Below are 27,102 nucleotides of genomic sequence, written 5' to 3'. Positions count from 1 at the left end.
TCAAAATTATTAGTCAAATAAGAATATATAAATCAATCAGGAAAACAAATTAATAAATCAATCCCAGTGACAGACTACTTCTACCAGAATATTCTAGGTACTTGCTATTCAAGGTGTAGTCTAAGACTAGTCTAAGACTAGTAGCGAATCACTTGGGATTAGAACTGCAGAATCTCTAGTCCCACTCCAGATTTACTAAACCATAATACGCATTTTAACAGAATCCCCAGATGATTCACATGCACATTAAAGTTTAAGAAGGACTGTCCTCAGTAATTAATTGACATGCTGCAGTAACACAGTGCAAATATTAGACACATGAGGCTCCCTATTTGATGACATCTATCACTTCTTGGAATCCACCAAACCATGATTGTCTTTAGTCAACTTGCATAGTTTTGTTTGCTCCTGTTGTGAGTACTATCCCCAGATGACCATAACCACACAACCACTCTTCTGTTGTATTATTAGTTCCTTGGCTTTCTGGGTTATTCTGAAATCTGATGCTTACCAAGCCCCTCTAAAATGGAAAATGCACAATGCTTTTGCTCCATGCAATGCCACATTTATTTTATTTTATTTTTTTGTGAAGTGTTGTCTTCTATCTCCATAGCTGTGTTGTGCTGACAATGGAATAACTTCTGGACTGAAATGATAGCTCTCTCAAAAGCCAGACAACCTGATTCCGAATTTCTTGGGATATGGCCCTACTGTTGGATACATAGCAGTCATAGGTTGAGTTTCCCAGGTAATAGACTCAGGAATTCAATGCATGCATTTTGTTTATTTTTTTTAATTTTTTTTATTTATTTGACACAGAGAGAGAGCACAAGCAGGCTGAGAGGTGGGGGGGCAGGTTCCCTACTGAGCAGAAAGTCCAATGCGGGGCTCAATCTCAGCACCCTGAGATCCTGACCTGAGCTGAAGGCAGAGGCTCAACCCACTGAGCCACCCAGGAACCCCTCAACACATGTATTTTAGTGGGACACAGACATTTAGTCCATAGCAGCCTTCATTGTGTATCTCCTCCTGATGACTAGCATCAGTTATATATAATTAGGATAACTCCTTTTCTTGCTGGCTGGTCTCTTGGCATAAGAAGTTCAACCTGACTCGGGGATAGCCACAGCTTTAAGTTTAGTAGAAAAAACAAAATGCAAAGTTCTTATAGAAATTTGTCCTTATATTTATGGTCAATTGGCTTTCAAAAAGGGGCGAAGGCAATTGAGGGGGGCAGAAGGGGAGGTAGTCTTTTCAGCAAATGCTCTGAAACAATTGAATATTCATATGTAAAAAATAAATAAGACACCTATTTCACACCGTACAAAAAGTTACTTCAAAAGAGATCACAGACCTAAATGTAAAACTTAACAATTATACAACTTCTAGAAGAAAACATGAGAGAAAATCTTTGTGACCTTGGGTTAAGTAAAAGTTTCTTAATAAGACACCAAAATTTATTTTTAAAAATTGATTGTTGTACTATAAAATTTAAAACTTTTGTTTCTCAAATGACACCATAAAAATGAAAAGACAAAGTTGGGTGAGCCTGGTGGTGGGTATTATGGAGGGTATGTATTGCATGGAGCACTGGGTGTGGTGCATAAACAATTAATTCTGGTACACTGAAAAGAAATTTAAAAAATAAAAAATTATAAAAAAAACAAAAGACAAAAAGGACTGAAAATATTCACAAATTATATATATGATAAAGGACTTATGTCCAGATTACATAAAAAACTCATACATAGGACTAGGGGTGCCTGGGTGGCTCACATGGGTAAGTTCCCAACTCTTTTTTTCAGCTCAGGTCATGATCTCAGGATCCTGGGATTGAGACCTGCATCAGGCTCCATTCTAAGTGGGAAGTATGCTTGAGGATTCTCTTTCTTCCTCTCCCTCTGCCCCTTCCCTCTGCCCCACTCACATGCTCTCTCTCTCAAACAAATATTAAAAAAAACAAAAAACAAAAAACTCCTACATATGATTCAATAATAAAAAGACAAATAGCCCAATTTAAAGTATCTTCACCAAAAAGGTATGTGAATGACTAATAAGCACATGAAAATATGCTCAACATTAGTGCCCATCAGGAAAATACAAATTAAGACTACACTGAGATACTACTGCACATCCACTACAAGAGCTACATTGAAAAGACTTTTAACACCAAGTGTTGGTAAGGACAGAGAGAAACTGGACATGTCATACATTGTGGTAATTTAAAATGATACAGCCACTTTGGAAAATAGTTTAACAATTTCTTAGAATTAAACACATTTGTACCATATGACACACCAATTCCAAACAAAGTTGTGTACTTGAACATTCATAGTAGCATCATTATTCATGAGGGCCAAAAACTGGAAAAATCCAAATGTCCATCAATGACTAGATATACACAATGTGGTAGATCCATAGAATACTTGTTTGTACAAAAAGAGACTACTGATATGTGTTATAACTGGATGAGTCTCAAAAACATGCTAAATGAAAGATGCCAGACACAAAATCTACATATTGTATGACTCCAATTATCTAAATTTCTAGAAAAGGCAAATCTTTCTAGAAATGAGTTGGTTAGTGGGTACCTGGGGCTGGAGTTGGGGACTGACTACAAATGGGCACAAGAGAAGTTTTTGAAATGATATAAATGTTCTAAAATTTGTTTGTAGTGATAATTGCAAGACTGTATAGATTGATCAAAAAATCACTGAACTGTGTAAGTGCTGTGTAGCACTCAGTTAAGTGCTACAAATATCTTGAAATATCATATTTCAAGTAGTAATTGATGAAAATTGATAATGAAGCTTTTTCTTTGTCCCCTGGTGGAAGCAACCCTCCATTAGGAACTAGGATCCTTAGACCTATAAAGCCCGGCATTACAGTGACTGAAAGCTCAAATTCCCCCAGGAGCTCACTGGAGGAGATGTAACCAGAGCTATTCTTGCTACCACTCTTGATTCCTGGACGGTATATTTTTCCTGTTGGGAAAACAGTACCATAAAACAGTCATTGATTTAGGGTTCATACTGCATTCTGGAGGGTTGCATCCCATTCTTGAAGAGTATTCTCTCTAAGCTGGTGCCTTAGCTGTGCTTTCAAAAGACCATTATGTTGTTCTCTTGGGCCAGCTACTTCTGGATGGTGCAGTATATGGAAGGATCAGTGGATCCCATAATCATGATCTCACAGCTATACCAACTTTGCTAAGTGAATCTTGGCCCAAAGAGATATTATGCAGGATCCTTTGTCATTAAATCAGATCCTCTGTGAGTTTTCACATGGTGATGTTGGCTGATGCCCTACAGAGAGGAAAGGTAACCCATACTCAGAAGAGATGTTAATTTAATTTAATTTTATTTTATTTTATCTTTAAAGATTTTATTTATTTATTTGACAGACAGAGATCACAAGGAGGCAGAGAGGCAGGCAGAGAGAGAGGGGGAAGCAGACTCCCCGCTGAGCAGAGAGTCCGATGTGGGGCTCGATCCCAGGATCCTGAGATCATGACCTGAGCTGAAGGCAGAGGCTTAACCCACTGAGCCACCCAGGTGCCCCGAGGTGTTAATTTTAATCAAGGTGAATCATTGCCCTTTCAGAATGGAAATGACCTAATGCAATCAGCTTACCAAGTGGTTGACTATTCTCTTCAAATGAAGGTTGGTCGCTGTTGCTGGCAGTTTGAACAGTCTACTGATGCAGTAGCCACATCAGCCTTTGTGAATGAGACCCTGCTGTTTAGCAAATAGCCTCCCGCCATCATGGCTGCTCAGTTCATTGTGCCAATGGAAGGAGTTGGATGACATCAGCTCCTTAAGAGCCTGTGTTCTGTTTTGTTGTTGAACCTATTGGGGAAGAAGGAGGCTCTGAAGATGCTCCTAGAAATGAACAGCTAAAGAGGTGAGAGAAACCTCAGCTTCAAACACTGAAATACTGCTGTAAGACAGAGTGGGACTCTCCCACCAGAGAATAGAACCAGAGATCCAAGGAAATTCTCAGGTGGGCGTCACCTCAGATTTAGTACTCCCACTTCATTGTATGGGAGAACATACTGGAAATTCTTCCAGAGCATACACTCTTGGTCTCTCGGCTCCATGTGGGAGGGCAGGGATTTGATCCCAGAACTTCTGAACATGTTCCAAATTTACAGGTGATAGGATCCACAAAGGGAAAAGCCACTGTAGCAGGAAGGTAGTAATTGATGACAAGAAGCATTACATATGGAGCTAACAACAACTGTTTTAAAACTGAGTTCTTGAAGATTTCTGCTGTGGCTTGTAGCCTGGCGCTCTTTGCACAAGGCACACTATAGAGACTATCTGCTTTATACAAGGTGGTAATCATATTAGATAAAACTTTTGTTGCTCTCTTTCAAAGAAACTTGGCAATTCACAGACCTGTACCCCTGGGGATAAAAATATATGTTTATAAAAAATAATAAATAAATAAATAAATAAATAAATAAAGGGGGGAAAAAAAGTAAGTAACTTAATCTAGATTAGGGAAGATGGAATCTAGTGCAAAGATAGAGGAGTGTTCTTTAGAAGCAAAAGTGTAGGAATATGGATCAGGCCTATGAAAAATTGGAAACCAAGAACTGGGGACATATGAGGATGCCCTCATCATCTTTGCTCTTTGGCTGTTCTTTTTTATTTTTTCCTCTTTGCAAACTTGTTTTCTCTTTACCACCCCAATACACGTGGGCAAACACAATTACCTCAAAACTCCTAAGTGTGTGTGTTATGGATCCAGTGACCTGCTCCCTGGTTATCAACAACAATCCCCAAAACCTTGCAGGAAGAATCTGGTTGGCGTAGGCAGAGTCAGTGTCACACAGGACAGACATGAGTACCTCATCTATGTGGATAAGGAAGAGGGGTGACCAGGAAAAATGCCCAGAGAAATGGGATTGTTGGCTCATAAGTTAGAAAGCCAAACAAAAACGTGCTATAAAAATAAATTAGAATTGATTCAGTTAAGTGTGGAATTGAACTCTCTTTTCAAATGTCATAAGGCTTCCACAGAGGAGTTATTTAACAAATTTTAATAATAATAATAATGTTCATTTATCAATTTGGAAGATATTCTTTGCTAGCCTTTGTGCATTTTATGTTTTTGCATGTGTGTATGCATATGCTTTATTTTAAGTTAATCCTCACAATAACTCCATGGGGTTGGCTTAATTATCTCCATTTTGCAAATTAGAAAACTACAAGTCTACAAGATTAAGTCACCTTTTTTTTGTTTTGTTTTGTTTTAATGTACCTGAAATTAACACAGGCAGAGGCACCTCCCCATCAGTCAGGCTCCAAAATCCATGTTCTTAACCACAAGGGTAATTACAGGTAGATTTTTAACAACTGGTGCCTGTGTCCAGTCCAAATCCTGAAGAGAGAGAGGAAACTGAGTTTGACCACTGAGGTCTGGATGATTGCAAACATTTTCTAGGGAAATAAAGGAACTCAGAATATAAACTTTGCAGTGTAGTAATAATGAACTAGAGAGTTTTAGAAATTTTATTCTTGGCCTACAATATCTGGATTTTGATTGGTGTTGACACAAAGTTCCCCTTCATAAGTTTGGGTAGGAATAGATGTGCTTTATGTACAGTAAAAGAAGATGGAGGTTCCCAAAATTGGTTCTAAGATATTAAGCAGGAAATAATCAAACAGCAAACACTCTGGGCTCCTTGCAGGGTGAAACAGTGTCATTTGGGGTGTCTTGGTGTTAAAATGGCAGGTTGGTTTTCATTTTGGACACCAATGAAGAAGTGACTTTTCCTCACTGCCACCCTCCTTCCCCATTGCACAGTAGAGCAGAAACAACATAATGGCACATAGAACATGCAGCTGGCCTGCACAGGAACAAGGAAAGTATGTTTTTCTTTTGAAATTTTAATTTTTACTTGTTTTTTCATAATAAAAATAAAACTTAATAGTCACTTATTCTAATTTCTAGGTGATTTAGCACAACCCTTCTTTATTCTAAAGACTTGATGTTCCTTTATCAGTCATTCGGGAAAGCCCCATCCTGATGTGCATCATTTGGGGAGTTTTATGATGGAACTGATGTGTAGGACTATCAAACAAATTCATACATATGAAGTTGCCATTTCCTAGGGGATCTGTGTGCAAAGAATCACAGGATATGCCGCTTTCTTCTACTCACTGGGCAAAGCATTTCTGATTCACCAGGGTCTTCACAGCAGTCTTCACATCCTTGTTTCTGAGGCTGTAGATGATGGGGTTGAGCATGGGGGTCAGCACCCCATAGAAGAGGGAGATGAGCTTGTCTGAAACATCCTGCTTGTCTGCCCCCAGGGGGTCCTTAGATTTGGGCTTCGCATACATGAAAAGAATAGTCCCATAGAAGATGACCACCACAGTGAGGTGGGCAGAGCAGGTAGAGAAGGCCTTTCTCCTCCCCTCAGCTGAGGGGATCTTCAGGATGGTGGTGAGGATGAAGATGTAGGAGACAAAGATGAACAGAACTGGGACCCCCAGGAAGATCACATTGGCCACTGCCATACTGATCACATTGATGGAGATGTCAGCACAGGCCAACTTCAGGACAGCCAGGATCTCACAGGTGAAGTGGTTGATGATATTGTCCCCACAGAAGGGCAATTGTACTGCAAGGGAGATCTGCACCAAGGAATTGACTCCACCAGCCACCCAGGAGCTGGTCGCCATGGGCACATAGGTGGCCTTGCTCATGACCATGGGGTATCTGAGGGGGTTACAGATGGCCACATAGCGATCAAATGCCATCATGCCCAGAAGCACACACTCTGTGGCCCCCATGGCAAAGGAGAGAAACATCTGCCCAGTGCAGGCTGAGAAGGAGATGGTTTTCCTGGGAGTGAGGAAGCCATCCAGGACTAGAGGGATGGAAGAGGTTGTGTAGCAGATGTCCAGGAAGGAGAGGTTCCCCAGGAAGAAGTACATGGGCGTGTGTAGGCGGGAGTCAAGGGCAGTCACCAGGATGAGGACCCCATTGCCCAGCAGGATCACTAGGTACATGGACAGGATGAGCACAAAGAATGTTTTCTCAAGCTTTGGCTGATCTGAGAGCCCCAACAAGACAAATCCTGCCAGAACAGATTTGTTGGCCACTTCCATTTTAAATTCTCTCTTCTACCCTCAGGAAAACTGAGGACAGCAAACACATGTTTATAGGGATCAATATGTGGGGATAACAATGAGGTCCTTCTAGAATCTATTAATTAAATTTACCCTTTGTCATGCCAGTGTATAATATCAGCAGCAAAGTTCTAAAAATCATTGTCCACTGAAATACCTTAAAAGTTGGGATATATCAAATCAAAAGCAGAAAGAGCAGGCCCTGGAAGCCTAACCAAACCGCAATATATGGCAAAACTGTAGCCAAATCAATAGTATTGACACACTTGAAGGAAGGATCTCTATGGGAACACACAAGAGGAACCCTGAGGGTGTGCTGCACACATGGGTCCAGGGCTCTGACTAACTCTTCTCACCAGCCCTGCCTGCCCACAATTGTCCCTGCAGTGTTCTTAGGGGCTTCAGTCTGTCACACTCAGTGATGCAAACCCCTGGCATCACTCCCCTGGCTCTAATTCTGTGTTTGTATAGTAATTTTGTAACTATCATTTTGGCTCCATGTGGAGTCCTACATGGAGAGATCATGATGGGCAGAGGTCAGGAACATTAAGACCTGCCTACCATTTATATTTGTTTCTTTATGTCAGGTTTATACTTCATTTCTTGTGAGTTTGCCTGGTGATCTCCCTTCATTGCACTGTCAGTAGGCAAAATCCTGTTAATAGTTCATTCAGATCCCAATGGAAGCACTTCCACATTCCCCCTCTGTAATCATGGCCTTTGTCCACAGCATTGCAATTCTGCACCAGCCCCCAGGGCTGGGGAGCAAGTGTAAAAGCCAAGGACAAATGTCCCTCATGCCTCCCAGTGTGAGCATTTGCGACTTTGTGAGCAGGCTCTATGCTTTTGTGGCTGTTCTGTAGTCTACAAATCCCCACTCAAACCCTTCCATACCTGCGTTGACCATTAAAGGCACGGCAATGCAACAGTAATGCTTTCTCCCCCACAGAAAAGCAGACCATTCTATCCAGCCTTGCAGAGGGGTCACTCCAAAGAGACATTGTACATATGATGTACTCCAGTTGCGGAGACCAGTAAACCCAATACATTAGAGGAAACTTTGGCCTTGGCTTCTCATGTTAAACAGGAGGAAACAGAAGCTCACGCGTGCTCCCCTGTTGTGCCAGAGCAGATCTACTGAGGAGTGAAGGACCCATTATGAAATGCTGGTCATCTTTGCTTTCCCTAGGACACTCGGGGAAAATAGAGATGCTACACCTTTCTCTAAGATGTTTGCCTTATAACAGAGCTTGGGGTGGGGGACAGGGCTTCCCACATTGACTCTGTGACTCTTACACTATTTCTGTTAGTCTGAAGATATCCTCAAGCAATTATCAGAGGAAAACTGTGAGAATTGGGAACATTTGGAAAAAAAGAGATCTGTTTTTAAAGACATGAGTATTATTGGCTGGAGAATCTCAGACTTGGCAGGAATGTTGTAATGTAACTGGTTTGCCTCTTTCCCCTCAATTGTATGAACATCTGTGAAATGCAATTTTCCCATTTCTGCTTTGAACACCTTGAGCTATGTTGTATCATTCCTCTGTCAGACAGCCTTGACTGTTGGAAGGTTTTCCCTCACATCAACCACAGCTTTCTTCTTCTAAGGTTATCCCCACACTGTACCCCCTGCCCCATCCCTACACTGGCCTATACTCCCAGGACATGCCTGCTTCCTTCCCCTATCAAAGCCTTTCACAGACATGGGAGCTGTGACCAGGTCCCCACTCTCAACCATGTTTTTTCTCTCCCACCTACTTGAAGAAGTTCTGGCCAAAGAGAGAACTCAGTCTAGATCCAGTATGGAGTTGGAGATGAGGCCATGGTGGGGTTGGAGCTTACCTGGACAGAAGGTTTCATGGTAGAGAGGATGCTGGAAGGCTTCTGGCCTTACAGGTGATTGCTTCAATTGCCCACCTGGACCACCCCTGTCTAGCTCTATCTGTTGAGGTTGGGCCTGGAAACCTGCAGCCAGTTCTGTTTAGCTGTCCTGGAGCTAAATCGTTCCTTCAAATTTCATAGCAAGATGAAGAACCTTCAGGGTTGGCCATAGGCTAAGGAGCTCTCGCTGTTCCCTTTCCTGGCCTTCTCCATGCCCAGTGAGATGATAGCCGGAAGGACATCTTGAGTTGCTGTTTCCCAGTGGTCCTGGCAGCCATGTCCAGCCTGCGTGCTTGGGGCAGACACACTTTGTTCTCTGCCGCTTGCCCTCTCTCCATAGGTTCTGTCATGGAGCCATGCAGCAATTTAGAGTTCTGGTTGTTTGGGGCCAGTTTTAATCCCAGAAGCAATTTAAAGTTTGGTGAAGGCCTCATAGGAGTTTAGGGCCTGTGTCCTATGAACCCAATTAGAGAAGTCATAGACAACACTGTAAATCTCAACTCTCACTACAAAGAGAGGTTCCTTAGATTAGAAAATTCCCGTCCTCTCCTTGCCAACCTTCCCAGAAGCAGAGGAGACGACTAAGGTCTGATTGTGCTTTTACCACAATGGTATCTGTTAAAGGAGTCTTGTCCTTGTCTTTGCAAGGCTAAGAGTCCCAACAAGAGGTGGAAGGTATGCCCAGGCCCTGGCAGACACACTGGGCATATTCATGCTTCAGGAACTGACCCTTGCTGCTGTCCCTCGGCACCCATCCAGAGCTGACCAGCTCTAACCCTTAACCTCAAAGACAGGAAGCAATAGACATGTACCACAGGTCAGCTCCAGGCACTAGAAAGAGGACAGAAATGACAAGGGTGGCACCTCTGATTTCCAGTGATGTCCCAGTGACAGCTACAGTCTGAGAGATGATTGCCTGGTGCCCCTAAGCTATATGGGAGCCCAGAGCAGGCAAGAGTCAGAGGAAGGAGGTCAGGGCAGTTTAGGTCCCCACTAAGAAGCAACTCTTTCTGTGTCCTGCCATGCCATAGTAATGTGGGGAACAAGGATTACGGATTGCAGCAGAGGACGTGAGGGCAGAAGAGAGCTCTGGGCTTGGTGAGAGAACAACCAAGTTTAGCTTTAGAAGCTGCTCTGGAGTCACAGGTCAGGCAGGGAACTAGGTAACTAGCATTTTGCTGAGAGTTTTTGTTTAGTTAGAGATCTTTAGTGATGGGGAACCGAAAATCCTTCAGGTAAACTCAGTTGGGGTCCAGGAGGTGAGAGTCAGGCAGTATGGAGCTTGGCCATGCCTGCTCAACAGGGCCTGAGGACAGGAATCTTCCCTTAGAAGTTGATGAGGGGGAAGACAGGGAGGAGGAGCCTTGGATTGAAGCCCAATCTCTATCAAAAGCAATTGACAAAGACCTGCCTTATCTGCAGGGTGGGTTTGCTAATAAGAGACTCTGGGTACTAATGCTTCCTCCGTAAGAAGAAGATGGAAGTTAGTATCAGAGTTTGATGTATGTCCCCATCACCCATGTGGACATGATGGTTCATGTTACCGCAGGGGAAATGCACAAAGATTTCATTATAGGGCATGGGTTCAGCCCCTTTCCACCAATGCTGTTGTCATTTTCATGAAGACTGAGGAGAAGCAGCCCTGGAGACCCCAGGCTGGGGATCTCTATAATCCACAGACCACCACCAGCTTCAGGCTAGGGACTGGCATGTTGGGATTTTCTCTTAGGAAAAAGTTGAACTCCTCCAAGCCCTCACTTAGACCGTCTATAGAAATCTCCAAGCCACACGCCACATGTCTCCGAGCTCAAGGAGTACAGGGGGATAAGAGAATGTTGAAAGGTAGTTGGGGAGAGACATCTGTGTGTTTCCTTTAGCACCTGTATGCTAAGTACATGTTTAGGCACTGAAGACAAATCTATCTGGAACTGTTGGGTCCATCTCAAGACTCCCCCACCCTCTGCCTGGACACTCTTACTTTAGGACGTCCCATCCCAGATGATGTCAAAATGCACCTGAATCACACTTGAAGTATAATTTTGTAGTATATTTGTAATGATTTTTCTATTTTTGTTATTAAAATTATTTGGCTTACAAGTGATTCAATTTATAATTCTACGATTTCTCAACAAAAAGCATAAAAACTCTGGAAAGTGAAAGGACCTAACTACAGATTGTTCTAAGATAATGGGTCGACTGGGTGGCACAGTCGTGTAAGCATCTGACTCTTGGTTTTGGCTCAGGTCCTGATCTCAGGGTCATGAGATCGAGCCCTGCCTTGGGTTCAGCATGGAGTCTGCTTGGGATTCTCCCTCTCTTTCTGCCCCTCCCCAACCCTGTGCATGCTTGCTGTGTGTGTGTGTGTGTGTGTGTGTGTGTGTGTGTGTGTGTGTGTCTCAAATAAATAAAATAAATCTTTAAAATATGATTCATGAATATAAGCATTTATCCATTACTGAAGTTAACATAATGTTCTCTTTTTTAGAAATGCAAATAAATAATTATTAAGGTTTTTTTAAGGGTTTTGTGTTTGTTTTGTAGTTAAGAGCCAACATGTTTTCCAGACTTCGAGTATCTTTGTACTTGGAGAACACCCCACAGACCTGACTACCACACCCTCATGTGCAGGAGGTAAGACAGCCCTGCCGACTCGGCTCAGGAGTAAAGACACTTGTACAATAAGTACAAATTAAGATCCATTTATAGGAATTTAACTTAGCAAATCGTTTTTAGGGAATAATTTTTTTCCTTGAACAAAAGGAATTCACCCAGTTTCTGTTCGTGGGAGCCAGGGTACAAGAGACACCTGAGAAGAATGTAGGCGCATCACACACACAGCTCACAAGCCACTGCTGAGATTTGGCAATTATTCTTTGTCGCAGGTAAGCTTTCCCAAAAAGCTGACCCTGATGGGGAGACTTTCACGCAGGAGAGAGCTCTTAAGATCAACACCTATGGGGTGAAGATGAAAGAAGCAGGAGTGAGCTCAGAGGGCCAACTTGAACTGCCCATAACTCTCAAGGGCCAAGGGCGAACCAGCGCAGGAACTCCCAACTGCATGCAGTCAGCTACCAACACTCCCAACAGCTGAGGTAAGAGGAGCTTCAGCCCTAGGTGGGGTAGGGGTAGTTTTGGGGTGATACACCACTTCCAGCATCCACTACACACCTGTAACCAATACTTCTCAAGGTTAATGTGCATATGAGTCCCTGGAGGGATCTTGTTAACTGTAGGTCTGGAATATGCTTGTCTAAAAATCTCCAGCTGATACTGACACTGCTGGTCCATGGACCACACTGTAAGCAGCATGGCTCTGAACTCCCGTTGCCCCTCACCTAGTATTAATTTGCACTGAATTTCTCAAGTGATCAGAGTGTGTGGGTCACAACGTATCCCACCATCACTGGGTGATGTGCTTCTGAGCCACCAGGTTCCTCACAGCGGTCTTAACGTCCTTGTTCCTCAGACTGTAGATGATGGGGTTGAGCATGGGGGTCAGAAGCCCATAGAAGAGGGAGATGAGCTTGTCTGAAACATCCTGCTTGTCTGCCCCCAGGGGGTCCTTAGATTTGGGCTTCGCATACATGAAAAGAATAGTCCCATAGAAGATGACCACCACAGTGAGGTGGGCAGAGCAGGTAGAGAAGGCCTTTCTCCTCCCCTCAGCTGAGGGAATCTTTAGGATGGTGGTGAGAATGAAGATGTAGGAGACAAAGATGAACAGAACTGGGACCCCCAGGAAGATCACATTGGCCACTGCCATACTGATCACATTGATGGAGATGTCAGCACAGGCCAACTTCAGGACAGCCAGGATCTCACAGATGAAGTGGTTGATGACATTGTCCCCACAGAAGGGCAATTGTACTGCAAGGGAGATCTGCACCAAGGAATTGACTCCACCAGCCACCCAGGAGCTGGCCGCCATGGGCACATAGGTGGCCTTCCTCATGACCACGGGGTACCTGAGGGGGTTACAGATGGCCACATAGCGATCAAATGCCATCATACCCAGAAGCACACACTCTGTGGCCCCCATGGCAAAGGAGAGAAACATCTGCCCAGTGCAGGCTGAGAAGGAGATGGTTTTCCTGGGAGTGAGGAAGCCGTCCAGGACTAGAGGGACTGAGGAGGTCGTGTAGCAGATGTCCAGGAAGGAGAGGTTCCCCAGGAAGAAGTACATGGGTGTGTGCAGGCGGGAGTCAAAGACGGTCACCAGGATGAGGACCCCATTGCCCAGCAGGATCACCAGGTACATGGACAGGATGAGCACAAAGAACGTTTTCTCTAGTTTTGGATGGGCAGAGAGGCCAAGCAAAACAAATTCTGTCACAGCAGACTGGTTGGATGCTTCCATTTCAAATACTCTCCTGTATCCCTGAAAGTACTGAAGGCAGAAATATGTGTTGGTTTTCTGATGGCTTGCTTGAGTCACTACATGGGGATCACAGGGGTGCCTGGGTGGCTTAATGGGTTAAAGCCTCTGCCTTCAGCTTGGGTCATGGTCTCAGGATCCTGGGATCAAGCCCTGCATCGGGCTCTCTGCTCGGCAGGGAGCCTGCTTCCCCTCTCTCTCTGCCTGCCTCTCTGCCTACTTGTGATCTTTGTCTGTCAAATAAATAAATAAAATCTTAAAAAAAAAAGATATACTACATGGGGATCACAATATGAGGTCCCTAAAATTGTAAATAAATTTAACTTGTGGGATTCAGCTAAAAGACCAAGTTATCTAAAGTTAGGCTGTGTATCAGTCAAAAGCATGAAATGCAGAATGTGGAAATCCAGAGAAGCTTAATAAAATAAAAGACATTTTTGTCTAGTCAATGACATTAATATACCTCAAGCAAAAATTACATGTCTGCATATGCTGTGTGTCTTCAACACTTTACAAAAAAGCAGGAGCCTCTGAGTAACTCTGTCTCTGTCATATAATTGGGACCTCAGACTAGCTCAGCTCAGTGACACCAGCCATTGATGTCATGTGGCCCATTCCTGTGGATCTAGTTCTCTCCTTGCCCAGCAAGTTTCTATTATAAGTGGACTTCCAGGGGCGCCTGGGTGGCCCAGTGGGTTAAGCCTCTGCCTTCGGCTTAGGTCATGGTCTCAGGGTCCTGGGATCGAGCCCCACATCAGGCTCTCTGCTCATCTGCTCAGCAGGGAGCCTGCTTCCCTTCCTCTCTCTTTCTGCCTGCCTCTCTGCCTACTTGTGATATCTGTCTGTCAAATAAATAAATAAAATTTTTAAAAAGTGGACTTCCAACACAGTCTTATAGGAAGAGAATATACTGGCTTGAAAACATAAGGTTACTTTAATAGTTTTCTTACACAGTATCTGGTTTACACTTCAGTATTTTATGAATGTAGTTAGTGTAAATCACTTCATCTGATCTTAACGCACCTCTGCTTCTCTGGAACTTGGGCCCAAGGAATGAAATCTTACCTGATGGTCAGAGCCCATTCATAATTCTCACCCTTAGAGTCAGTTGAGTGGGGCTTGAGTCACACGTCTTCCAGTGGCACATAGATGCTTTGCAGACATTGTCACAGGTACTTCTACACAGCTGCCTAAAACATCCAAGCCACAGTGTAGATCATCACGATTTTACTGCCAAAGAGATTAGGAACACCAGATGTCATCAGGGCCTGTAGCAGGGGACCCAAAACAGCATGACTGCCAGTTAAAAACAGGCTGCTGAGTCCTACATTTGGAGATGATCTCAGAGCTTAGTTTTTTGTTTGCTTGCTTTTTAAAGAAATGCTCCTCATGTACATTGGATCCACACCAGTCTGGAGGATCACTGACCTCTTAGTTTAAAGGTAGAGAAACGGAGGCCTAGAGACAGGTTTGTGAATTACACGTGGCCCCGAAGAAGGGGTGCGTTTTTCCTAATTGGTAATGATACAATGCTCAAAAGAGCTTCTCTTGAGATATATGGAATTAAGGGATAGAGAATTGTGTTTAGAGAAAGGCTCTGCTAGTACCAGGGAGTACAGAATTTGAGACTTGGCAGACTTTCCAGATATTAAACCAGTCCAGTTCCCTTCTCTTACCCACCTGTTACAATGATCCTCTCTTCAGGAAGTGATTTCTCTGCCCCTGCTTCAACATTCATACAACAGGATGCTGGGCTGTTGATATCTGCCCTTTTACTCACTTCTCCCTTCCTCCACTTGCCCTAAGACTCCTCTGGGCTCATGCAAAAAGACCTGTTCCCTGGCCACAGCTGCAGCCTTCAGAGCTTTGGAAATAGTTGTCTTCTCCCCAGTCCAGTCCTCCCTGCAGACACTCACCACCACTCTGCACAATAAAGAGCTGGCCATAGACATCACCTGGCAATCACCCAGCATGGAATGACGTCTAGGCTGGGTCTGTGGCTCACAGGAAGGGAGGCCCCTGGAGTGGAGAGGCTGCCAGCAAAGGGAAATGACTCTCTCTGGTGTCACCTGCCCATCTGGGTGCTACCAAGCCATGACCAGGCCTTACAGACCTTATCTCTCAGAGCTGCTCCAGCAACATATGGATACACATTCTTAACATGGGCACATTGTCACCTACTGTCTGACTTCCAGGTGTCTCTAAATGACCCCAGGTATAGAAGGGACCAAAGTGCAGCCACAAGTCACAGTCCATAGAAGCTACAGCTACTCACGGTGCCTTTGCCTGACCTTGAGGCTCAGTGAGACAAGGAGACAAAGGCTGACTCTCAAGGTTGAGACTCAGCCAGGAGCCTCAGCCCAAAGGAGACTGTACCCTGTGTGGGCTGGCAAGCCATGCCTGGCTGTTGGACCCAGCACCCTCTTCCTTGCGCTCCACACTTTCTCCAGAGGGCCCCATGATGGCTCTCTCGGGAATTAAGGCTGGGTTGCTTTGGGGCCAGGCCTTATCCCAGAAGCAATTTAAAGTTTGGTGAGAGGCTCAGAATTTAGACTTCATTCTCGTAGACCCAATTAGGCATTATTGTGAAATCTACCCAACGCCCCCCTCTCAATCCAAGGAAATCTCAGCTTAGAACATCCTCTGGTCAGGTAATCAGAGTTCCACTGGGTTTAGATCACAAAAAATAGGCCCAAGATGGCTCTGTCATTGCCCTCGGAGAGCCTGGAAGGAAGAAGAGCTGGGTCTCAGTGATTCAAATATTCCCAGGGAACTTTGAGCCAGGCAGATTCCCTGCCATCCAGGCACCTCCTCCCCTCCACTCTGACCCAGTGTTCATTCTCTTTCTCTCTCCCCTTCCCTCTCTCTCTCTCTCTCTCTCTCTCTCTCTCTCTCTCTTCCTCTTTCCCCCAACCCACCCCGGTCCCTCTCACCAACCTGCCCACCATTCTGAACAACTGCCGTGAACATGTCATATGTACCAAGCCTTGTGCCAAGTACCAAAGAGTAGAGATGGGGGACATGATGACCAGGAATGGGTCTTTGTCTTCAGAGAAGCCAGCAGAGCAGAAATATCTAGAGAGCAGGCATGACTGAGAAAGCCACAAAGCTATCCAGGAGGCTGTGCTCGGGAGGACTATGCAAAACTCGCCCAGGACAAAAATAGCAGGGACAGGGGCAAGAGGGCACCGGGAGACATGCAGGAGGAAAAACTGATAGGATTTAGAGGTTAGTCTGGGAGGGATGCAGGCAAGACAGGAGTCGACAGTGGCTAAAATCGCAGATGCTGGGAAGCAGCTGGTGACGTGGAGGAGAGCCTGTCTGGGCTGGTCGGGATAGCGGCAGCACCATTTCTGATATTTCAGTCATCTGAATTTTCACACATCTTGTGTGCCCCGCTCATTAATTACTAGTAATAAAGATAGGACTGAAAAACAGATTCTGTGAGGAGTTTATGGCCTATTGGATTTGTTATATTTGAGATGATGGTGAAATGTTGATATTAATAAGAGTTGCCATTAATTTGTAACTGTTTCCTAGATCTTGTCTCACCTAATGCTCCTCAAGATCCCTTGAGGTAAATCTGAGGGATACCTGTATATGAGCAGTGGAGGGACCCTCCATCACTGGGCTCCAGCCTGGGATTCATGGTGTCTAACATCTTGGGCTTCTGGGAGCCTGTCCCTCCCTCACTCTTGGTTTTCTCAGGCCAAGGGGTTGTTATAGGGCTCATGCAGGTGGGCCTTGTCATTAGACAGGCACTGCAGTGTCAATCTGACCTGGCCCCCCCTAAGGCAGAGCTCTGGGTCTCCTGCCTCTAGGACTCTACCACACAGAAGACTCAACCACTCTGGCCCTACTCCTAATCGGCCCCTTCTCTTTTCCCTCTCACTCGACTTCAGCTTACCATGGCTCTGGGTTTTTAAGCCCAACTGACTATTTACTGTGGTTTCTCCTTCCTCTTCTTCCTTCCTTCCATCAGCTGCTGACTATGTCCTGGTGTTTGAGTTCAAGCTCCTGAGAGACAGATCTAAAGGGTTTGGTTAGTCAACATCTAGTATAGGCTGCCAGAGAGCTCACAGGTTAACTGCCCCTAGAACAGGAGTCCACTGGTCTAGTCAGGTGAGTCCTGTGGTCTGAGTGCTTCATGGTACAAAGCATGGAAACAATTTGAGGGGCAGGAGAACGTGGGCATACCCAGTAAGTGAGGCTTGCTGGAACGAAGCAATGAATCAGGCAAGTATTATTGAGATAGTCCAGCATTCAGACTTCGGAAATTATACCCTTGTGTCTCCACTGAGTGCTTGCTGTGTGAGTAGTCTCCTTTCCATGAAGAAACAAGGCCTTGACCCTCTCACCTACCATGGAGACAACTTCACCCTCCTGCCTCTTCCCTTTTCCCTCTTCAAGGAAGTTATGTTTCCCTAACCTTATAACACCTGATTCCAGTCCTGGTTTTATCTCAAAATGGTGGTGGTTCTTTTCTCACAGAGAATGTGCTAGAATGATTCCTGAAAGACTCTCAAAGCGTTTTTAAGCAAGGTTAAAAAGTTTTGACCAGGGATCTGGTCACAGACCTTGTGAATTCCATGGGATGTTATGTCCACATTTGTCCCCAGGAAGCCACAATAAACAGATACCTCTCTACAAAATACGGGAGTTGCTGGGGTTCAGAGTACCCCTTCAGTCAGCTCCACTCATCTTTGGCAAACTCACATTTACACACACCCAAACACATGGAATAAGGATGTTTCTGGCACATAAAGCTTTGTTTTGGCCAATTAAAACCTAAATATTCCCTGGCTGGTCTGACTAGGGCTTCTGTAGGCAGAGAGAAGAAATAAAGACAGACATTTTCAGCAATACTTCTAATCTCAGTGCCCTGAGATCCCACACACAGGGTTTGTAAGAACTCTAGCTCAGTGCTCCTCAAGTATGACTACAGGCAGCTTTAGCATCACGTGGGAACTTGTAAATAATGCAGATCCCTGAGCACCTCCCTTGTCCTACAGAATCAGTCTGGTGGTGGGTCCACCTCTATCCGTGTGTGTGTGTGTGTGTGTGTGTGTGTGTGTGTGTGTGTGTGTACATGTTTGTCTAATCTCTGTATTAGCAAGTCCTCTGGATGATTCTGATGCATGCTAATGTCTGAGAAGCACTGGTCCATCTAGACGTTTCCTAGAATTGGAACCTAGTTATTCTTTGGAAGGAATCTAAGAGGAGGAGGGTATTTTTTGTGAATGATCCAAGCAACTGCCTAGAATCCCTCTGCTCTGGAGTCAGCTCTTCTTTCAGGCTTGTTTGCCCCTAGCTCCTGGCCCTTGACCATCCACACCCCTGTGGACCTCCTCTGGGTCACTGTTCTCTGGGGTCTTTCTATCCTTGGGATCCACTTTGTCTGAGAGTCCTCACCATAGAGTAAGTGGGACCCTAGCACCCCAGAGGTAAAGGGGGAAATCCCATAGATACTCTGACTTTGCATTTCAGGGGGCTGCTGGTCATCTCTTAGTGGGGTACAGTGGCAATTGTATCCAGAGAGGCAGAGAAGGGCCAGCAACCCCAGGCCTCCAGCCACTCAGACGTTTAGTCAGTGAGTCTCCACTCATGAACACACTGTGCACTAGAATGAATTCATCTTGTCTCCTAAAACCAGCAACCCAGTCAGTGTTTTCTACTTCAGTCCTGTCCCCAGCATCCACCCATCATCTGAGCAGGAAATAGTGACTCTACCTTCTTTCCTGCCTACTACACGCAACCAAACTCTAGGATTGTATTTTGCATCCACCGAACATTTCCTGAACGTCTCTCTTCACTACCCCTCCATCCCTTCCCAGTGGACGTCCTTGTCTTCACTTGCCTTTTAGTGTTTCTCTGTCTCTTTAGTTCTGTCCTCCTGCCCCCAATCTTCCCCCATACAGTGTCCAGAAGGACCAACCTCAGATGGAAATTTGACCACAGCAGACCTTTACTTAAGCTCCCTAAATGCCTCTGGAGCCCTTACAGAAATGTATCTCCTCAGGATGCCCCCGAAGACCAGCTAGAGTCCAGTCCCGCCTCCCTCCCCATCAGCAGCACCTGCCCAGAACACTCCGGCCATATTCCGCCCTGCTGGCTGCACCAGCTCTCCTGCACCTGCTCTTCTTTGTCTTTGCTTATGCAGCTGCTGCTTCTGGGATGATTCCCACTCCCCGTTGTCAGGTCAATTGTCACTCATGCCCTCCAGCGGTGTGCTGGTCAAGTTCGACAACAGGATCTCCAGGTCAAAAAGCCCTGATCTGGGGGCGCCTGGGTGGCTCAGTGGGTTAAGCCACTGCCTTCAGCTCAGGTCATGAACTCAGGGTCCTGGGATCGAGTCCCACATCGGGCTCTCTGCTCTGCAGAAAGCCTGCTTCCTCCTCTCTCTCTCTCTCTCTGCCTGCCTCTCTGCCTACTTGTGATCTTTCTCTGTCAAATAATTAAATTCTTAAAAAAAAAAAAAAAAAAAGCCCTGATCTGGAGCATTTGCTGATTTCTGTGGTATAAACACTGCCACGATGGCCAATTTCAAGAACCAACAAAGTCACTGAATGGGAATTAGGCAGGGATGTACACAAGTGGTGAGGCAGCTTCAGCACATGAAAGACTCTGAATCATTTTCCCCCAACCCCACCACCCGCCAGGAGGTCTGACCCCTGCCTCCCTCTGGGCTCTCCCAGCTCCTGGGCATTCTCTTCTCCCTCTCCTGTACGTCCTCCCTTGGTCATTTCTCTTCATGTTCCTCTCTTGCCACTAGAGGGCGCAATCTAGAAGGCGGAGACGGTGGTCCCTCAGCACATCCCTGCCTTCAGGGCAGTACACACCCAGTGATTGCTGGCTGTACCCAGTCTCTGGACCCACCCCAGCTCTTGACCACATGCTGTTAGGGACTGCCGAGAGGTTTCAGAGCACGTGCACAAATGACAGGTTGCTGAAAGGAAGGGATTTGAATAGATGCTGGGTGAGGATTGAGGAAGGAAGCAGCAGGTTGCTTCAAGGGCCTAATTCAACAAGTTGAAATTTAGAGGAAAAGTCCAAGTCTTCCACTCAGGGGACACTTAAGTGGCTCAGTCAGTTAAGTGTCTGTCTTCATCTCAGGTCATTGTCTCTGGGCCCTGAGACTAAGCCCCACATCAGGGGCTCTCTGCTCAGGGGGGAGTCTGCTTCTCCTTCTGTCCCCCACCGTGCTCCCACATGCTCTCTCCTTCCCTCTTTCTCTCTCTCTAATAAATAAACACAATCTTTAAAAAAAAAAAAAAAAAGGAAAAGAAAAAGTCCACTCAGACTCCTAAGAGCCACTGCCTAAGCACTGAGTTGGGGGGATGGGCTTGGGCATAGCACAGGAGAAAAGACTTGGGAATCAGAGTGAGTCCTGGAATCACTGCCCAGCAGGCTGTTGGACCCTCTTAACAGAATTGTGATGCTCAGAGAAAAGAAGGGAGGAGGGGTGGGAAGGAAAAAGCAAGCAGGCAGCTAACTTCCTCCAGGGCCTTCAGCATAATTGGATCTTGGGGATGACCTCCCAGAAGGATACGAAGTTTCTAAACTGAGTACCACTCACTTTCCAAACTTTAAATGACTTCAGGGACTAAAATGGTCCCGAAAAACACACTAGAATTTAAATTATCTTCTAAAGATGATGGCCAGTCCTTTGGAGATTGTGCCTTGAGCACAGGAGGCAGGTGGAGGGGAGAGGACGAGCTGGACCCCTCACCATCCTTGTCACATGTTCTGAGCCCTCAACCTGGCGCTTCAGACCCAGTGTTGCTATTTCTGATCTGCGGCCTCTTCCCAACCCTCAGGAAACAAATGGATCACTTCTGTTCTCCATGTTTCTGATCCAGGTAAGTGCAGGTTTCAATCATATCAGGATTTTCACTAGCAAGCTATATTTCTGTCATCAGGCTTGATTGTAATGGAGTAGAAGCGCAGGAAGGGGAGAAGCCCTGGCATCGGTATGTGTTACTCTCCCAGAGTCATACAGACCCAGCAAACTGCAAGATCATCTGGACTCATCCCACTTCGTACAGAGGGGACAGGGCTCGCCTAGGACCACACAACTCGTAGTCTTTTGCACACATGCACTTGTCCCTTCTTGATTAAAACCATGGAGGGGGTGGGAGGCTCTATTTTTTTGGTAGTTAAGAATCCAAAGTTCAGTAATAATAATGAGCTGTGTTTCTAGATCTGGTGATGATGGCATAAAGGGAATATTTTCTTCACATGATCCACATTCTTAGGAGAGGATGGGCCAGCTCAGGCTGGGACCAATTTACTGCCCCAACACGTACGTCACAAGTAACAGGGTGTCCTGGGTACGGAAGCCAGCCCCACGCTGGGTCCATTCTCCGGACTGCGCAGACAAGTAGTCAATTCCTGAATGGTCTGTTTGCCTCAAAGAGATATATCAATTTTTTAAGATGCTGTGAGAAAAAGGGAGATTGACTCTTATTTATCGTTATGCTGAAACCAAGAGATCTGTAGCTATTTGGAGGCCTGGCATTTGGAAGAGGGATTAAAGTTGCAAAGGAGCAAATTTCAGCTCAGTCTAGGGTGAAGCTGCCTCAGAGTGAATGAGCCTCGTCAGGAAGTGCAGTGTCCCACGTCACTCCGGGACCCAAGTGCAGGCTGGAGGGCCAGGAGGAAGGCAGGAGGAGCTGTCTGCATTGGAAAGGGAGCACATTGCTAACTAAATCCTAAGGCCCATTGTCAGTAGCATTGACGTGATTCTTGTGGTTGCTGTTGCCACGGATTCAATCACTTGTTGGCATGGCCATTTGCCTGACAATTTTCCCCACTAGATTTTGAGCTCTTCAAGGTCATGGGCTATGCCTTTCATTGCTGGGCTCCCACCACTGGGAGTGATGCCTGACCCAGAGCAGATGCTCCATCAGTGTCTGTCAACCTGAACTGACTTATGATGGCACGTACTTGGTCACAGCTACACTACAATGCTAAGAGCCAAGGTGTGTCTCTGAGCTCCCCAGACATAACCAAGGAAGCAGTTGGAGAGCTGAGGGCACTTGGTGAGCTGGATGGAAAATTTATGAATCTTTTAGAGACAGAGCATGTAAATCTGAATGCCCAACACCCTCAGTGTGGCCTACAAGGTTTTGTTGTTTTGTTTGTTTTTTAATTGATCCAGAATAAACCCCAATTTGGGGAGTTCTTAGTCTGAGGAGACATTCAAGTTTTCTAGAAAGAAATGCTGACAGAGTGAGTCTCGGGGCTTTGTGAACAGTCTCAGGGAAAAGCCAGGGCGTCTGGTGCAGGGAGATGGAGAATGAAGAAAAGAAGGGAGATTCAGTCAGAATTCTCCGTAGTGTGGCCACAGTGCGCAGGAGGCCCCTTTGCCGCTCCAAACATACCAAAGGATTAATAGATGTTAAGACCTTGGCACCGTGGCCTGAGCTGATTCTCTCAACAGGTGACACCGGGACAGGGGAGCTGTTGGCTCCCATCTGTCCCAAGAAAAGTGATGCTTGATTTTCTGATGGTTTTCATTTAGGCGGTCTTGTCTCCTGCATGCCTTACTCTTTTTTAAATGTGTGCCAGATGTTGTATTTGCAAAATTCTTTATGGAAGTGATTTGGAAGACTGGGGCGATGCTGCTTTCCTTCAGCATGGATTTACATTTGCTTCTGATTTTGGAAGCACCACCACCAAGAATGAATCTCAGGGCTTGAGAAGAGCTGAAGCTGAGCTACGGCACCTGTAAACAAAGTTTCCTTCAGTTTCTCTCCTGCTCTTGTGGTGCTGCCCTTTGCGATGCCCTACCAAAGGGAGGAAGTGTAGTTAGAGGCCCTTCATGGTGAGCCTCGTATCTCAAAACCTGTCTCCCACCCTCAGGATCCTGTTCATCGCTCTGCTTAGCCTCTCAGCAGCCACTCCCAGAATCTATAAATGCCTCAGTTAACTCACAGCCTCAAATGCTACATTTCTCTGAATTCCACGATTCCCAGAATCATGACCTTATGGTTCTTAAGGTCGTACAACCTCACCAATGCTTTATGCAGATGTTTTATGTCATGGTCTAGTTTTTGTTTTTAATTGTCATATGCAGGAGAGTTTGTCCAATTTAACTCTTCATTCTTACTGGAAGCAGAAGTTAAATATTATTCTCTACTACATTTTTCCTAGAGTCCTATAAGATGACCAAATTATCAGAGTTATTCCCCAACGGCTCCTCAGGGTGGGGATCTTTCCCCTGCTGCCCAGGCACTTTTGGAGTCAGAGAGTGCTGAAACTGACTGCAGAGAGCTCCCACAGGTGACAGAGCAGATGCGTCATGGACAGGTCCAATCAGACCTCCCCTGGGGCGGGGTTCATCCTCCTGGGCCTCTCAGCCCACCCAAGGCTGGAGAAAATGTTCTTTGTGCTCATCCTTCTGATGTACCTGGTCATCCTGCTGGGAAACGGGGTCCTCATCCTGGTGACCGTCCTTGACTCCCGCCTGCACACGCCCATGTACTTCTTCCTGGGGAACCTCTCCTTCCTGGACATCTGCTACACAACCTCCTCAGTCCCCCTCATTCTCAACAGCTTCCTGACCCCCAGAAAAACCATTCCCTTCTCAGCTTGTGCCGTGCAGATGTTTCTCTCCTTTGCCATGGGAGCCACAGAGTGTGTGCTTCTGGGCATGATGGCATTTGATCGCTATGTGGCCATCTGTAACCCCCTTAGGTATCCCCTGGTCATGAGCAAGGCTGCCTATGTGCCCATGGCTGTCAGCTCCTGGGCAGCTGGTATCACCAACTCTGTAGTTCAGACATCCCAGGCTATGAGACTGCCTTTCTGTGGGGACAATGTCATCAATCACTTCACTTGCGAGATCCTGGCTGTCCTGAAGTTAGCTTGTGCTGACATCTCCATCAATGTGATCAGCATGGTCGTGGCTAATGTGATTTTTCTGGGGGTCCCAGTTATGTTCATTTTTGTCTCCTATGTGTTCATCATTGCTACCATCCTGAGGATCCCCTCAGCTGAGGGGAGGAAGAAGGCCTTCTCTACCTGCTCTGCCCACCTCACTGTGGTGGTCGTCTTCTATGGGACCATCCTCTTCATGTACGGGAAGCCCAAATCCAAGGACCCCTTGGGGGCAGACAAGCAGGACCTTTCAGACAAGCTTACCTCCCTCTTCTATGGGGTGGTGACCCCCATGCTCAACCCCATCATCTACAGCCTCAGGAACAAGGATGTAAAGACTGCTGTGAGGAACCTGGTACGTCAATAACACCTAACTGAGTGACTCTCAGTGATTTCCAAGATACCAGAACACAAGACCTCCAAACTCCTTATTGTTTTCATGGGGAAATGGTAACCCAAAGTAGAGAAGGGAGCTTCCTAAGGTCCCTGCTGTAGACCCTCTGACTAAGACTAAAAAGTAAACTGGTTCTCTATCTATTCACCCACTCATTGTTCCAAGTTAATGGAGCTTTTGTCTATGACCCTAGAAGGGAGGAGCCTTCACATTTCTAGAAATGTTGGCTAGTTGTTGGCTTTGTGCACAACCACAGTGACATCGTATCTTAGCTATTTTATGCTAGTGAAGTCTTAGATTCTCTGCCACCAGAAGTTGGTGTGTGTCCGTGAAGCCTTATCTGTGTGTGCAAAATTAAGAAACAATCACAGAATCTGGTTTTAGTAGAACTGGGCTCTTGGAATGTACTATGAGGCCCTGTGTAGAATTGCTAATCACTATACAAGCTTTGGTATTATCCTAGAGGCCTGTGTTCAGTAAGAATAACATAAAAGGTATCATCTATATCATCATAGCATATTGGCTGATAGCACCATGGCAAGAATTCACCTTATGTCTTAGCACCAGGAAAAGAGGGCTCTTACCTTGAGTGTGTAGCCGTCTGAGGAAGCTCAGAGAGATGTTTGGCCTCTCCTCTCCATGTCCCAGCTCCAATCATGCACTGATACAGTACTGCATAGCTGGGAGACAGCAGCTGTCCAACTCTTTTCCCCACACAAATTACATGTGTGTTTGTATCATAGCAACAAACACTCCCATGCAGGTGCCCAGACAATAAGGAAGTCCAAAACATGTTTTGGGGAAAGCAAAGGGTTACAATAATCCTCAGTTGCACAGCTATCATCAGCCATTAGTAAGAGTTGGTTATGGCACGGGTGTGATGTGTGATGGGCTGGAGGGCTGTAGGTTTGGACTTTTGGGTAGCAGCCATAACAGCTTGGAGGATGGAGGTCATACTGGGTGAGAGACCTTCGACTGCACAGAAGAGAGAATTCTATTCAGCCTGGTTTCAGAATAATGTGGATTTTTCTAAAAGTAGAGTCAACCTCAGGCAAAGTTAATCAGGCTCTCGTTCCTTTGCTCTGAGATTCTCTTGACTCCTCACTCTTCTAAGTGTCAGATTTGTTTTCAGGCTGACTTGTCTCATCGTCACAAGATGGCTGCCATTGCTCTGGACCCACAATTTCCCCATTCACTTATGGAATAGGAACCACAGTTCCTACAACCAGAGAACAAATATCCTGAGGTTTGCTCTGACTGTACCCATCAGTGCAAACTGCAAACAAATCACAGTGGCAGGTGAGATCAGATTATGCAGATTGACTTAAACTAGTGGGACCCTACTAAAACAGAAGGTGGGCATGGGGCGCCTGGGTGGCTCAGTGGGTTAAGCCACTGCCTTCGGCTCGGGTCATGATCCCAGGGTCCTGGGATCGAGTCCCGCATCGGGCTCTCTGCTGAGCGGGGAGCCTGCTTCCTCCTCTCTCTCTGCCTGCCTCTCTGCCTACTTGTGATCTCTCTCTGTCAAATAATAAATAAATTCTAAAAAAAAAAAAAAAAAACAGAAGGTGGGGTCAGTCTAACCTAAGTCTACAGCTGCTATATCCAGAGGAACATCTGGTGTTATGAGTAAGAAAGTGATAGAAGGTCAATGGACCCTGGAAGACCAGCAAACAAATGTCCACCATTTTCTGGGCGCCACGTGAGGCTTCCTGACTCTGGGAAATCCCTAGGAAGGGAGAGGGCTGCTTCTACTCCTTCTTCTTCTTCTTCTTCTTCTTCTTCTTCTTCTTCTTCTTCTTCTTCTTCCTCTTCTTCTCCTTCTCCTTCTTCTTAATCTTGAAGAGTGAAAGAGTGCGTGAACCGGGGGAGGATTAGAGGGAAAGAGAGAGGGGAAGCATACTCCCTGCTGAGCTCAGAGCCGAAGGAGAGGTTGGATCTCATGACCCCTGAGATCTCCTCCTGAGCTGAAACCAAGAGTTGGATGCTTCACCGACTAAGCCACCCATGTGCCCCCAGAATGTCCCTCATTGGATATGGAGGCAGCATATTCCCAGCCTGGTCAAATGGTGACTCATTGCCAGATTTAATCTGATTAAAGAAAACAAATACAAGAATATTTTTTGTACATCTGAGTTGTCCTAGATTAAAAACTGTTCCCGGTGTGCTTGTATCATGTCTCAACCCTGCACTGAGAAGTCCTCTTGATGGTTTGCCTTCCAAGGTGAATCTTACTCCTCCTTGGCTTTTTAATTTTATATTTTTTTCTACTTTTAGTTTTCCTTTGCCCCATTTGCTCACCTATTTTTAATTTTTTTGTCCTTGGATGTAGTTTTGGTTTATCTCAGCTCTTTGTGGGATGATGCCAGGCACATGTTATAAGACCAACCAGTGAACAAAGCCACAAGTAAGCAAGCAAATGAATA

General features: G+C 45.7%; 3 protein-coding genes across 3 annotated transcripts; 1 reads left to right on the top strand and 2 right to left on the bottom strand.

Moving 5' to 3' along the window:
- Window positions 1–6,167: 6,167 nt before the first annotated feature.
- LOC116570767 (olfactory receptor 13C7-like) lies at window positions 6,168–7,124 on the bottom strand. Its single transcript, XM_032308279.1, has one exon. The coding sequence runs from the start codon at window positions 7,122–7,124 to the stop codon at window positions 6,168–6,170; it is 957 nt and encodes a 318-aa protein (XP_032164170.1).
- A 5,302-nt stretch (window positions 7,125–12,426) lies between these two features.
- LOC116570717 (olfactory receptor 13C7-like) lies at window positions 12,427–13,383 on the bottom strand. Its single transcript, XM_032308211.1, has one exon. The coding sequence runs from the start codon at window positions 13,381–13,383 to the stop codon at window positions 12,427–12,429; it is 957 nt and encodes a 318-aa protein (XP_032164102.1).
- A 10,321-nt stretch (window positions 13,384–23,704) lies between these two features.
- Window positions 23,705–24,649, top strand: LOC116570722 (olfactory receptor 13C7-like). Its single transcript, XM_032308220.1, has one exon. It carries the CDS (start codon window positions 23,705–23,707, stop codon window positions 24,647–24,649), a length of 945 nt encoding a protein of 314 aa, XP_032164111.1.
- The last annotated feature ends 2,453 nt before the right edge of the window (window positions 24,650–27,102 follow it).

This window comes from Mustela erminea, chromosome 12 (assembly GCF_009829155.1).
Source record: "Mustela erminea isolate mMusErm1 chromosome 12, mMusErm1.Pri, whole genome shotgun sequence".
In the NCBI taxonomy this organism is placed as follows: Eukaryota; Metazoa; Chordata; class Mammalia; order Carnivora; family Mustelidae; genus Mustela; species Mustela erminea.
Note: the sequence above shows the minus strand (reverse complement) of the source record. Positions and strands in the feature narration are given on the sequence as shown.

Bases quoted from the DNA above. Each gene is read 5' to 3' on its own strand.
- LOC116570767 (XM_032308279.1), bottom strand. From the start codon at position 7,124: ATGGAAGTGGCCAACAAATCTGTTCTGGCAGGATTTGTCTTGTTGGGG.
- LOC116570717 (XM_032308211.1), bottom strand. From the start codon at position 13,383: ATGGAAGCATCCAACCAGTCTGCTGTGACAGAATTTGTTTTGCTTGGC.
- LOC116570722 (XM_032308220.1), top strand. From the start codon at position 23,705: ATGGACAGGTCCAATCAGACCTCCCCTGGGGCGGGGTTCATCCTCCTG.